The 15,007-nt window shown below is 34.1% G+C and overlaps 1 protein-coding gene across 1 annotated transcript in view; it reads left to right on the forward strand.

Annotated features, from left to right (window-relative positions):
• XRN2 (5'-3' exoribonuclease 2) overlaps positions 1–15,007 on the forward strand; it is a 91,710-nt gene that overhangs the window by 44,085 nt on the left and 32,618 nt on the right. Inside the window, exons 15-20 of the mRNA XM_044263554.1 lie at positions 853–984; positions 4,489–4,607; positions 6,897–7,032; positions 8,318–8,425; positions 8,519–8,608; positions 9,291–9,363. Of these exons, the coding sequence (XP_044119489.1) occupies positions 853–984; positions 4,489–4,607; positions 6,897–7,032; positions 8,318–8,425; positions 8,519–8,608; positions 9,291–9,363 (658 nt within the window). The remainder of the gene's footprint in view (positions 1–852; positions 985–4,488; positions 4,608–6,896; positions 7,033–8,317; positions 8,426–8,518; positions 8,609–9,290; positions 9,364–15,007) is intronic.

A 15,007-nucleotide genomic window follows, 5' to 3' on the forward strand; every position in this document is an offset into this window, starting at 1 on the left:
TTAGCTTTTCCACTGGGGCCTTCCTTGAGGGCTTGTCGCTAGTCCAGGATGAGCAGTCCTTTTCTTTGAACTCCACTGCTTCTTGCTTATGGTATTTGTTTTCTTACCTCATTGCATAATGTTCTATAGTTCCTTCTTTAGTTCTTATTTTTCTTGTCCTAACTGGATTTAAAACTTACAGTATTTAGGGGGTGCCTTTTATTAGAAGTGAGCAAGTTGGGGAACTTAGAAGGGAAAAAAGTAGAGTTATTTATTGTTACAGGTAGTTTCAAAACCAGTTAGGTTGAGAGGGGAATATATGCTTTCTACCTTATGTATTACTATTTTCTTTCAGTCAATATCTGCGTTAAAAAGTATGTTTTACCAGTCAGCCACAATGGTCATCGATTCCAGCTATGATTATAGCTCTAATTAATTGGAAATAGTTTATTCTAGCAAGATGAAGGGTAAATAAAAGTGGGTTTTCTTAACTATAAATCAAACTCTTGACTAGTTTTTTAACCATCGTTGTTATATTATTTTTAGGTGCCTGAAATCCTTTGTCGAATGTATTCTGAAATTGTCAGTAAACATAATGGAATAGCTTACTGAGGCTTGAATAGATTCTGTGTATCAGAACATTGTATTATATGTACTTTTAGAACTGTTATTATTAAATACTACAGAGTATTGTTTGCAGGGTGAGTTACCATCAAATCAAATTTTGGACAGTCCTGTAAATGCTAACAGAAATCTGGTTCCTCCTTTATGTGCTTACAGTGAGGACTCTATTCCAGTACCATCTTTTCTTCCTGTCATCTGACTGTATTGTGATTTAATTTTAATTTCTACATTTGTTTCCACTTACGTTAGAGAGATCAACCAGCTTTCTCTCCTGGTGGAATATTAACCCCTCATGCCTTGGGTTCAAGAAATTCACCAGGTTCTCAAGTAGCCAGTAATCCGAGACAAGCAGCCTATGAAATGAGGATGCAGAATAACTCTGTAAGTGACTGACTTTTACGTGGCACTGAAAAGGGGAGACCATTAGAGGTCTCTTGTGGTTGTATGTGAATTTTGTTACTAAGTCTGGAGTTGTTTTGTGTTGTAGTTTTTCTCAATTTCTTTTTCCTTGAGATATTTTTAACTTTGTTGCATCCATGATTATCAATATGTAAATATCTAAATGATATGAAAAAAAGAAAATGCATGTAAATATATATAGCTAAGTGGCAGCAATGTTTCTGTAATGCGAATGGGCCACAGTGCTTCCCCCTTCCCCTAAAGGTACTGGGTGCTAGAAGCATGATGGGAACATCTGAGTATCTCATAGCTGGGGTAAGAGAGAAAGGTGGGTTTTCTCCTTTCTTTCCAGGGATCAGCTGTGGACATTTTATTATATATATTCCTCAGTCTGTCAAATACAGGTATTCCTCACTGCCTAAATTCTTGCTTTCCAACTCAGGCATGGAATAGATTTGAATACATATTTTCAAGTAGCTTTCACTATGCAGATTCCGGTTGCTCTGTACTTAGAAATTCAGGAATTGAATGGATCTGCCACTTGGTATCCCTCCTTGCTTGAACTTAGTGATCCAGACTGAAGAAACAGATCATCTCAGCCAGCAAGGCTGTAGTCTGTCCAGTAGCTTCCTGTTGTAGTGGTAACACACCATGAGCTCAGAGCACAAGGCAGGGCAGCAACAGGGGTGAGGGAACAGACAATGAATTGATGTACAGCAAATAATCAAAGCTATTGCTTATTTCAGGCTGGTAGGCACAAGAGAGAGTATGTGTTATAAAGAGAGGAAATATATTTTGTAAAGTTTGATATCTAATGTAAATTTTTGTTTTGAAATATTCAAGGAAATTGCGTGTTTTGATATTTCCTTATTCTAACAGTTACCCTATTGATGCCCCAAATCTTTTATTATAAGGCAATCCTGTATATGGAATTTTTGCCGTATCAGGAGACTGATTTATATTCCTGCAAATTCCTATCTTCAAATTTTAGGACCTTAGCTATGGAATTTGAGAATTCATGAGAATTTGCATCTCCTGAGAGAAGCAGCCTGGGTTTCTGTTGTGTTCTTCGTTCTGTTTGATTTTTGTGTTCTTGTGTTATTCCTTCCACCATTAACAGTGGGATATGGAGGGTCAGTGAAGGGATTGCAATGAGACACTTGAATAGAACAGAAAAGGCTGATACTTTTTCTTAATCTCAGGAAGGCAGGGAGGTTTACACTTTGCCAGCTCTGATTGCTTTGAGAAGGATTCCAGTATTATATTGAGGCTCCACAGGACTAGACCCATTGTTGATTAATAATGTCTGCCATGGAAGTAGGAATAGAGAGATTGATGATTCAGTTGCTTATTTGATCCTGTTTTAATTCCCCTTGACATAATTATTTCTGTTGGAGTCTTTGCATAGAGGGATTTTCATCTAGAATATTATGAATTTAAGGAAATCACAAAGCCTAATAACCACTTCATTTCAGGGGTGAATTTAAAGTTATAGATTTATTGTTGTTTTGTTTGTTTGAGCTGTTGGGCATGTTAGTATCTAGTACTGAGTAGTATCTTCCTGATGGTCTATACTGTTAATGCTTTACTAGCTGGCTTCTGTTTCCTGATAAATGTGTTTTTAAATTTTGCGTTCTGAAATACAGTTTGACTGTATCTGTGACCATTTCATAAAATGTAATTGCAAAAAGAGCTTTTTAAAAAGGAATTTGAGGGGGTGCCTGGGTGGCTCAGTGGGTTAAATCCTCTGCCTTTGGCTCAGGTCATGATCTCAGGGTCCTGGGATCGAGCCCCACATCGGGCTCTCTGCTCAGCAGGGAGCCTGCCTCTCCCTTTCTCTCTGCCTGCCTCTCTGCCTATTTGTGATCTGTCAAATAAATAAATAAAATATTTTAATAAATATAAATAAATAAATAAAAAGGAATTTGAATCATTTGGGGTGGTATGTTCAGGAAAGACTTGGTTGGTGGAGAGCAGAAAAGAGCAATAAAGATTTAATATTAAAAAACCACTTTCTGTTTTCCTTTGCCAGTATATTATTTTTGTTATCAGATGAAGGTAGTTTGTATCTTTTTTGTCAGTTTGGGAAAGTTTGCTTTTTACCCAACTTCCCTGTACTTAGACAATTCATAGGAATATCGTTCTCATAGTTTAATCCAAATAGATTGAGTGATGGTTTAGAAATTAGTGATAACTTACTGAAAGGTGAGCCACCGTATGCCACACCTTCATCTTGCTGTTGATCCTGTATACATATCGTTTCATTTAATCCTTGCTGTAACCAACAAAGAGGGCATTATCCCCATTTCAAGTTGAGGCTGACAGAGGTTAAATAAATTGCCCAAGGCCACACAACCAGTAAAGATTAGAGTTGGAATGTCAAACTCAAATTTGACTAAAAATATTCATCTCATTTTCAAGTACAATAGCAGCTTCCTGAATTTATGTTTTGTAGTTTGGGTTTTTTTGAACAGTATTGACCATAGAGTGTCATGAATAAAATGGAAATTACACATTTTTTAAAAATAAGTTATAAGCTCACTGAGAAATACAATTTTGCTTTGTTGTAACTTTTTTTGGCATATAGTGTGAACTACATTCATACTAAGTTTTTAGTTGTAGTATCATTAAAGTAGCCTCGTAAGCTCTCAGTTTAAAAATAATTCAGTTTAATCACAATATCTAATATGCTGTGAATAATAGAAGAGAAACTTTATCATGAAAACCTTTTTTGCCACTTGTGGTTGTGGTCTCTTAACATAAAACTAAAATTGCAGAGTATTTGAATTTTTTACTTAAATGTTAAAATAATTTCAGGTGTTAACTGTGTTCATTGAATTAGGTACAAATGGAAGATAATAGTGAATTTAAAGTGGTATCTAAGTCTTTGAAATAATGTTTGCATTTTTCTAAGTTACTAATACATTTTTACTTGGACCTTGAATTTTACACATTATCTATAAAATAATTTAGCAGTTATCTGACAGAGTCTTGTCAAACTTTTGCTTTCCAGATGGTTGTGTGAGGTTGAGCATTTACCATTTAACTTCATTCTCACCAGCACTATTTTGTGTATTACTAATTAATACATTTGTATTTTCCTCCTTATAGCTTTGCTGTTTGATTGATAGAAACTGATCGCAAACTCATAACATGAGGGAACCACCAAAGAAAAAAATAATTCCCATCCTTTAATTTTTAAAAATCTATAAAATTAAATTCTTTTTTCTTCTGAAATAATTTTTATTCTAATAATGTTCAGATTCTTTTGAATTTAAGCATAGGAAGCTTAGAACTATTTAATTCTTTTTCTGAAGGAGTATGCCAAGAACAGTCTTTATATTTTCTAAATGTACTTACCATATCTATTTAATAGCTTTAAGAGTTGTATTACCATGAAGCATGATTATAATAGCAGTTGGATGTAACTTCTTATGTGAAATGAATAATTAAATCCTTCCTCTGTAATATCATAATTGTTTGCAGAGTCCTTCAGTCTCTCCTAATACAAGTTTCACTTCTGATGGCTCCCCATCTCCAATAGGAGGAATTAAGCGAAAAGCAGAAGACAGTGACAGTGAACCTGAGCCTGAGGATAACGTCAGGTGAAACCATTTTTTGGTAACACTTTGTTATGAAATTGCTGAAATAGATGCTGTCTAATTAATGCTATTTAGCTTAGAGCAGCAGTGCCTTCAGATGCTTGCCTGTGATCTTTTTATCCACCAGTAATTAATGTGGAGGGTTAGAATAGTCAGTAAATTCCAGTGAGATGTGTAAGCTATAGCTGTTAAATCTAAGTATCTAGATTAGTATGCGTGCAGGTTTTTGTCCTCCAAGCCACTTTTCCCTCTGAGACCAGGCACTAGATCAGCTAGACATGCAGTGTTTAGCTCTGACTATGTGATCTGAATGTTACTGTTTTGAGATTAAATTTTCAAGCTGCTTAACACAGGAAGTTCAGTTACACTTGGATACTTAACATAGTTTACTTTAATCTTCTCAATTGGAAAGGTTCTTCCTCAAATGAAATATGCAAAAGTCATTCAGTTAAGAGATAAATATGTATATTTTTTTAAACCACAAATGTGCAGGTATACATTTACATTTCATGACAAAGAAGTTTCCCTTTAGCTATATACTTAAAATTTCTAATAGGAAACTTTGATTCTTTATCCAGAAATTTGAGATCATTATATAAGATTAATAATCTCTTTTATAATTAAATTCAGATTTGAACCCTGGGTTCCGCATGCAAAAGGCCAATAATCTTAACAATTGTAATTCATTAAGAAGTTAGCAAAATGATATATTTCAAAATTAAACAATGGTGGTCCACAACTCATGCTTCTTTTATAGGACATGGATGGTATGTTTGCATTTATGATGAGAAACTTCTCAGGTGTCGTGTATGGTTCTGTATTTTCCTAATGTCCTTTGAAGTTAGATTCTGAGATCTCTGATGGCTTGTGATTGAACATTTTCCTTATCCTCTGTTTCTGCAAGTCTGGATTTTCCTCTTGGAGTATGTTATCTGTTTTATTGGGTAGCCATCTTGATCAATACCAGCTTAATAGTTGAATTGATTTGTTAGTACTTCATTGTGTAATCCCAGTGCTGAGAATAGTCAAGGTAGAAATGCTTCTGTCAAGAAGTGCTCGAGACACTTGACGTGTATTTCATTAATATTTTCTGTAAAACAGTTATATCCACATCATAGAGGATATTTCTCCTAATTGATGTTCTGTGAATGCATTGGGGCAGGGGAGGGAATTAAAATTGGTGTGGTGTATTCTGGAACATGACTATAATTAATTAGTAAGATGTGGCACATGGTGGAAAATAGTCCTTAATGAGAATCATCTTGATGTTCTTGATCTGTCCTAATTTGTTTCTTTAGTGTTCTTTGGCTTCTTTGTGTTATGTTTAAATCTTTTAGAGAATGAAAAATGAGTACTTAAAAAAGCATTTTGAAAAAGTGGTTCTTTACATGTATTTTCAGTGATTAATAATAATTTAGTGTATTGACTGCTTCTGAGTTCTACCAGAACATACAAACGTGTGTATGTTTCCTTCACTTAAGCCAACAACTCTTAGCTGAAAGAGGGATAAGGTTCAAGGATGGGAGAATTGGTATAAACATAATTTTCTGCCTGGTTCCTGGAATGTTATTTTACAAACCACTTTTTATCTTTTAAAAAATTACCCATGCAAATCTCTTCTTCTTCTTCTTTTTTTTTTTTTTAAAGATTTTATTTCTTTATTTGACAGAGAGAGACACAGTGAGAGAGGGAACCCAAGCAGGGGCAGAGGGAGAAGGAGAAGCAGGCTTCCCCCTGATCAGGGAGCCGGACTCAGGGCTTGATCCCAGGACCCTGGGATCATGACCTTAGCCAAAGGCAGACGTGTAACAACTGAGCCACCCAGGCACCCCGTAAAACTTTTTTTTTCTTTTTAAAGTAATTTGGTTGGCTGCTTTGTTTAGTTTAGATGTATTTTAACAAACTGAGGAACTTACATAAAATATCTTCAATATTTGAATCTTACCGGTATAGTTTCAGAATTGGTCTACAATCAAAAACAAGTAAAACAGTATTAAAATTTGAGCAAACAAGTGTTCAGTATCTCCTTTAGTAGTATTTTTCTCTTTTTCCAAAATGTAGTTTTATTATGGTCTCATTAGAATTAGTGTTTGGATTTTTGATGTTTGACTGTCTTAATAAATTCTGTGAAAGTGGGCTTTTTTAGATAATTAAATGAAGCTGTGTTAGAATTACTGTTTAACTCATTCACATTTCACCTGGATATTAAGTATAAAATGATTTGGGTGATAAACCAATGGTCAGTTATGGAAAGTATTAATTCAACATGAACCGGCTTTGCCTGGGTTTTAGGCTATGGGAAGCTGGTTGGAAGCAGCGGTATTACAAGAACAAATTTGACGTCGATGCAGCTGATGAGAAATTCCGTCGTAAAGTTGTACAGTCTTATGTTGAGGGGCTCTGCTGGGTTCTTCGATATTATTACCAGGTACAGAGAGAATATTTTCCTCTACACCTAGCTAATCATTTTAGGAAGATCATAATTTCTGTGTATTATTGAGCTTTAATGAAATTAAATCCAGACTCATTCTTTTAAAGCTTCCTGTTCCGAAATTCATTACCTTAAATATTTGTTTATAAAGGCTTTTACGCTTCCCAAGTGTTAATATATAAATAAAGATAATTTTTATTGTGCTTAAGGATTTCAGCATCAAGTAGTGTGGGTTGAGTGTAGTTTGTCTTTAATATAATTAAGTGTGGTGGTTTTTTAATTGGAAGTAAAAAATAATAGTCACTAATGACTGAACAAAGGACAAAGACTAGAAAATACTAGTTAAGAATTTGAAAGGCATTTGAATGATAAAATTTCCTCTGTGTAGTGTAGTGATGTTACATGAAATGCATTCTAATTGGAGTAATCCGTATCTGACTTAAAGCCTTTGATAATTGAGATGTCAGATTGGTGAGAGATTAGGTAGATATATAGGGGATTTTAACACTAGTAGTTAATATCTGGTTTCATTCTCTGAGAGCAAGGCAAGTTAAGTTTGGTGTGATCTAAGAAAAGATGAAGTTTGTTATTAAGTGGAAAGTATAATTTAATGTATTGTCAACTGTATAATAATAAATTCATGTTTTACTTTTGTTCTCAGGATTTTAATTCATTTAGGCATAGAATCAAAATACATATTAAGAGTTGTTTTTTCTATCAGTAAAAACTTCTTTTTGATGGGTTTACTTAAATATTTTTATAATAGAGAAAATTGTCACAATAAAATATAATAAAGAATTATAAAATGAAACTTTCGGTAATTTTATTTAGTCCCTGTTCAGTGTGATGTCCCTTCCCATCTATATGCTAAGTAAGTAAGTGCCAGCTATCACTGCTTTTCATTTTATTTGATAATGGCTGCTGTAAAATTGGAAAGAAATGTAACCAAGCACATTTTAAGGGTAAAAATCTTCACCAAATTGTACTATACAAATTGTATTTACAAAGTTTGGTATTAACTTACTGATTATTAAAGACACTTTGCAGTAGTTTTTAAATCAAGTAGCTATTGATACAAAGTAAAAGTTCAGTTAATCAAAACAACTCTTAGGATTCATGGGGAAAAAGTATATGGAATGTACACTGGAAGTTATGTATTTTATAGGCTAATACTCTAATTTTTATTTGCTTTTCTGTGTCCGTATTGAACGTAGATTTTTGTTTTTGGTTTTTTTTTTTTTTGTTTTTGGTTTTTTTTTTTTTTTTTCTGTTATGATTCTAGGGCTGTGCTTCCTGGAAGTGGTATTATCCATTCCATTATGCACCATTTGCTTCAGACTTTGAAGGTATTGCAGACATGCCATCTGATTTTGAGAAGGGCACTAAACCAGTAAGCTTAATTATTTAGAGTCATGAAATTCATAGAATTTTGGCTTAGATAAAAATTGTGTGTCTTATCTTAAACCTTTTTTCTTTCTTGCAGTTTAAACCATTGGAACAACTTATGGGCGTTTTTCCAGCTGCAAGTGGTAACTTTCTACCTCCATCATGGCGGAAGCTCATGAGTGATCCCGTTAGTGTCTTAGTATTTTTAGTATGTTAGTAACTGGATTTTTGTCATGTTTCACGAACATTAGACACAAGTGCTTTTGCATCTAATAGTTAAAACAGTGAAGTCCAAAATCAAAGTGAAAGTATTGAGTTCTTCTGTATGTTTTTCACCTTTCCCCCCCCTTACTTTCCTTGGCTGTGAGAATGCTACCTGGTATAAATAAAATTAATTTGGGTTTAGGAGCAATTCTTAAAACTGTTACTTTGTTCTAAGCCTACCTGTAAGTCATTGTTTTTGTTTTTTTTGTTGTTGTTGTTCCAGCCATGTGTGGTGGCTACCAATGTTCATTCAGACATCTCTGAGCTTATTATGTGTGCCAGATAGAAAGGAGAGCCAGGCAAGAAGTAGGAATCATTAGAGCCCGTAAACTCTTCATTGACTGTGTTGGGTTCACAGTTGTCAGTTATAAAATTCCTCTCTAAAAATGCCCTTTTTTTTTTTTTTTCCATTTTTTAAAAATAAAATTGTTAATTTTGTTTTACTATTGGGATTAATGACCTGAAATCTTATTAACATTTTTTAAAGAAATGAAACCTTATTTTCTCGTCAGGCCTGATAACATGAATGAAAGAAATGTCAGATTCTTTAAAACTCAGACATGTGTGACTTTTGTTTTGAATCTTTATTTTTCTCCTTGACATAGGATTCTAGTATAATTGACTTCTACCCAGAAGATTTTGCTATTGATTTGAATGGGAAGAAATATGCATGGCAAGGTAAAATTTAGACATTATTCCTTTTTGTTAAAACAGTTTCCACTTTTTGGTAAACTGTAAACGAACATGATTTCGGTAATGAAAGAATTTCTGTAAAAGATAAATATTTTAAGACTTGGATGTCAAAATTTGATTTTTTTTTTTCTATCTACCCTGGCATTGGCAATGATTAATAGTAACATTCTGATAAACAGTAAATAGACTTAAAGTAGACTGATCGTTCTTTTGTCTTTTCTGTGAATTAATGGGACTTGGGAATTGCTTTCATTTAGTAGCTCATTGACACCTTGTAAGGTTGCTGAGAAATACAGGTTTACAGTTTTTATAAGAATGTCATTTTTAAATTACTACTAAATTTAATGTGCTATTTACCACTCAGCAAATGTGTGATGATGACTGAATGTAAAACACAATAAAGAAGTCTCGCACATAGTAAGTCCACTGTTATTTCATGCCAGAAGCCCTTTCAGCAAATCACTTTAAACTTTGCTTCCACTGTATATTTTTCTAAGATAATTTCATTAGGGAAAACCATGTTTTTACTTCCTGCTTGGTTATTTCCTGTGGTACAGATGACTGGTAACATGACTCAGAGAATTGTGAGATGGGAGGAGGGATAAGTAATAATTTACAAATTGAAAATCATTTTATGAGATTTTAGGGTTGATTTTGGGTTTATGTAGTAAAGGAAATTTCATACTACTTTAGTGGATTGATAATGGAAAATGCAGCCCACTGATTGGGGTTAGCAGGTATTTTGCTCTATGGTCATATTTTGTTGTATGTAAATTGGTTGGAGTCTTAGGTTGTTTTTAAGGTGCTTTGTGGAGGGTATTTTGATTAATAGAAGGAAAGGGCTAAGAGGCAGTAAAGTAAAAATGTAAGTACATAAGTAAGTGTTGAATAAATAAGTAAATATATAAACATGCCAATGTCTTGCTTTCTATATATAATCATCCAGAGGAAAAGTGAGATAGTGCACAATGGTTATAATTTCTTCACATCCTTGCCAACATTTGTTACTTTCTTTTTTTATTCAGTAAATGGCTTTTATGTATTTAAGTGCTTTTGGTTGAAGTATAATTGACATACAGTATCCTGTTTCAGATGTACATCATGGTGATTTGATATTTTTATAGGTTATGAAGTGATCCCCATGATAAGTCTAATAACCATTTATCACCATACAAAGTTACTACAGTATTACTGACTATATTCCCTATACTGTATATATCTCCATGACTGACTTATTTTATAACTAGAAGTTTGTACCTCTCAATCCACTTCACCTAGTTTGCCTATCTCCTCACATTCTTTCCCCTCTGGTAACCAACAGTTTGTTTCCTTATCTGTGAGTTTGTTCATTTGTTTTGTTTTGTTTTTTAGATTATGTATATAAGTGAAATTGTATGGTATTTTTCTTTCTCTGTCAGGACTTGTTTCACTTAGCATAGTACCCTGTAGGTTCACTGATGTTGGAAATGGTAAGCTTTCTCTTTTTTATGGCTGAGTAATATTTCATTTTATATATATGTGTGTATACACACACACAAACACATACTGCATCTTTATCCATTTGTCTGTTGACGGACACTTGGGTTAGTTCCATATTTTGGCTATTGTAAATAATGCTGCAGGGAACATAGGGGTGCATTTATCTCTTCAGATTGCTATTTTTCTTTTCTTTGGATAAATATCCAAGGGTGGAAATGCTGGATTGTATGGTGTTTCTATTTTTAACTTTCTGAGAAACATCCAAACTGTTTCCCATCGTGGCTGCGTGTAAGAGTTCCCTTTTCTCCACATCCTCACAAACACTTTTTTGTTGTTGTTTTTCTTTTTGGTGATAGCCAATCTTAAAGATGTGAGGTGATGTTTCATTGTGGTTTTGATTTGCATTTCCCTGGTAATTAGTGATGTTGAGCACCTTTTCATGTGTCTGTTGCCCATTTGGATGTCCTCTTTGGAAAAAAATATTCAAATCCTCTGCCCATTTTTCAATTGGGTTTATTTATTTATTTATTTATTTTTGGGTATTAAGTTGTGTAAGTTTCTTGTATGTTTTGGGTATCAACCCCTTATTGGATGTATGATTTGGAAATATCTTCTCCCATTCAATAGGTCGCCTTTTCATTTTGTTGATTGTTTCCTTTGCTGAAACAAAAGCTTTTTAGTCTGATGTAGTCCCAGTTGTTTATTTTAGCTTTTGTGGCCCTTTCCTGAAGAAACTGGTCCAAAAAAAATATTGCTGAGGCTGATGTCAAAGAGCTTACTGCCTGTGGTTTATAGTTTCAGGTCTGACATCCAAGTCTTTAATTCATTTTGAATTTATTTGTGCATATGGTGCAAGAAAATGGTCTAGTTTTACTCTTCTGAATGTAGCTTTCTGGTTTTCCCCACACCATTTCTTGAAAGACTGTCTTTTCCCATTGTATATTCTTGCCTCCTTTATCATAGATTAATTGACTGTATATATTTGGGGGTTTTTCTGGGCTCTTTGTTTTATTCCATTGATCTATGTGTTTGTTTTCATGTCATATCATACTGTTTTGATTGCTATAGCTTTGTCGTATGGTTTGATGTCAGCGAGTGTGAGACCTCCAGCTTTGTTCTTTCTCAAGGTTGCTTTGGCCCTTTGGTGTCTGTAGTTCCATACAAATTTTAGGATTCCTTGTTCTAGTTCTATGGTAAATGCCAGTGGTATTCTGATAGGGATTGCATTTAATATATAGTTTGCTTAGGATAGTCTGGACATTTTAACAGTATTCTTCCAATCCCATCAGCATGTAATATCTTTTCCATTTATTTGTGTCTGGTTTTGTTTCTTAATAATACTAAGGGGTATGAAGCAGTATCTCACTGTGCTTTTGATTTGTATTTTCCTAATTATTGGTGATGTTGAGCATTTTTTTCATGTTCTTACTAGCTATTTCCGTATCTTTGGAGAAATGTCTTTTCAAGTTTTTTGCTCATTTTTGAATTAGGTTTTTGTATTTATTTATTTATTTGACACAGAGAGAGAGATCACAAGTAGGCAGAGCAGTAGGCAGAGACAGAGGGGAAGCAGGCTCCCTGCTGAGCAGAGAGCCCGATGTGGGGCTCGATCCCAGGACGCTGAGATCATGACCTGAGCCGAAGGCAGCGGCTTTAACCCACTGAGCCACCCAGGCGCCCCGGTTTTTGTTTTTATATTGTAGGAGAACTTTATATATTTTGAACACCTGTCTCTTATATATGATTTTGTATTTATTTTCTTCCCTTTTGTGATTGTCTTTTTACTCTGTTTGACAGTGTCCTTTGATGCACAAAGTTTTTAATTATGAGGGAGATTCAATTTCTGTTGGACTATTTTGTCGTTCCTGTGTTTTTGGTGTTGTACGCAAGAAGTCATTGCCAAATCCAGTGTCATAAAGCTCCCCCCCACCCCATGCGTTTTAGGAATTATACAGTTTTAGCTGTTAACATTTAGGTCTTTGATCCATTTTGAGTTTGCTTTTGTATAGGATGTATGGTTAGAGTCCATCTTCATTCTTTTGCTATGGATATCCATTTTCCCCAGCACCATTTGTTGAAACAACTGCTCTTTCCCCATTGAACAATCTTGCCACCCTTATTGGAAATCATTTGACTGTGTATCTGAGGGCTTACTTGTGGGCTCTCTGTTCCACTGCCTAATACGCCTATCCTTACGCCAGTACCAAACTGTTTTAATTACTGTAGCTTTAGTAAGTTTTGCCATCGAGTGGTGGGAGTCCTCCAACTTTATTTTTCTTCTTCAAAGTTGTTTTGGCCCTTTGGGGGCCCTTGAGATTTTAAATGAATTTTAGGATGAGTTGAAATTCAGACCTTTAATATTTTTATATTTTATGTAAGTATTTTCAGTTATTAGACTGCAGCAAGAACATAACTTTTTTGAGGTCAAATTTAGTACTGTGAGGAGTTATAGTTATTCCCCCATGTCTTTAAAACTTGTTAAAAGTAATGGTAATACTTAAGTTCTTACCTAAGTTGCATGTATCTTAAGATGATAGAAGATAAAATACATCTGAGTAGTTTTTTGACATTTACTGAACTCTTGCAATGTTGTGTTTTTGTAGTATTTCCTTAATATATGTAAGAGGAATATAGCATACCCATTTCTAATGCTACATATTTTATGAACAGAGTATTTTAAGTCCTTTGATCAAAGTCACACAGTGGCTGAACTAAGATTGGACCCAGGGAGTGTGACTACTGTGTATTTACCTAAGTGCTGACACTACTTGGGTTACTTATGTTGTTGAGGTAGTGCATGTTAACGTAATAAATAAGTACTCAGGAGAAATTAGCTGTAAATGTCATTTTTACTATCAGCTCACTCAAGAACTAAATTTATCACATCTGGGTATAAGGCATTTCTTTCTGTCTTGCCCAGTAGGGCTGATTTTTTGCTTAGTAACCTTATTGCTTTCATTAGCACTGCAAGTTGCTTACCAGTTGGAGCTGGCTTTTAGAGTTGATAATGTAGGTCAGTCTTTCTGATAATTTGTTTAGGTCTTAAGTGTATGACTAAACAAAACTTGAACAACTCCCTGCATTTTTTCCATGTATATGTTCACCAGTAGATGAAACAGCCTAACTTTGGTGATAGATGATAATATTCTTGAAATCACTTTTTAGGCCCTTCAGAATTCACTTAGTTTCTTTTTAACTTTAAAAAATGCATATTTCCCTTCTAGATAATGAAATTGAACCTGTTTCTAAACTTTGAAAATATGGTAGCTAAATAATTAATGACAACTTTGGGAACCTTTCATTTCTCTCATTTTAAAGGGAACAATCACAATTGTGGCAGTTTTGACTGGCAATAGTTTCAGAATTAGCTGTAATTAGCATTTCTCTTTGCTGTTTATTTTACACTTTTTATTTTGTCAAAAGACTACTGTATACAGTATAACATATACATGTGGTTCAATAACTTCGTATATCTTTCTAGAAATAGATACTGTATTACTGGTGTGCTGCTTTGAAAATTATGAATGTAGGTTGAAACAAAACAATTACTTTAATTCCAGCACATTCCATAGGACAGTTTTCAGCCTGAATATGAACAGCTTGGATCCTACCCAGCCCCCAAGATTACTTAAGCAAGTCCTTAAACACTTTTTATATCTAAATTAGTTATTACGTTTTAAAATGTAAAAAACAGAATGCTGTGCAGTTTTAGAGCTGGAAGACATTCCATGTATTTATTCACATTGAACAGACCTTCTGAATATTTTAGTGGAAAACAAAGTCCTAGAAAGATGAAAGGACAAGTTCAGACTCTGCAGATTACCTGGCTTGCTCAAGGACATCCTCATAAGTAAGGCAAGAGAACATAGACTGGTGTCCAGGTGGCCACTTGTTCATTTAATTTAAAAGTTTTATCATCATGGAGTTAAGATTCTCCAAACATGGTTTTTCATATGAGCTATTTTAGGATGGAAAATATATGAAACTTCTTTCTTCTCTGAACACATGGAAAGTATTTGCATCTGAGTTTTGAATAGAGTTCAGTTCCAAAATGTTTTTACGCCAACAGGGATATTCTATTAGAAACGTTTATTTGAACGAGTAATAAGTTGAATTTGGGTGATCCTAATAGCTCAGTGGTTGGTGTGCG

This window comes from Neovison vison, chromosome 8, assembly GCF_020171115.1.
Source record: "Neovison vison isolate M4711 chromosome 8, ASM_NN_V1, whole genome shotgun sequence".
Classification (NCBI taxonomy): domain Eukaryota; kingdom Metazoa; phylum Chordata; class Mammalia; order Carnivora; family Mustelidae; genus Neogale; species Neogale vison.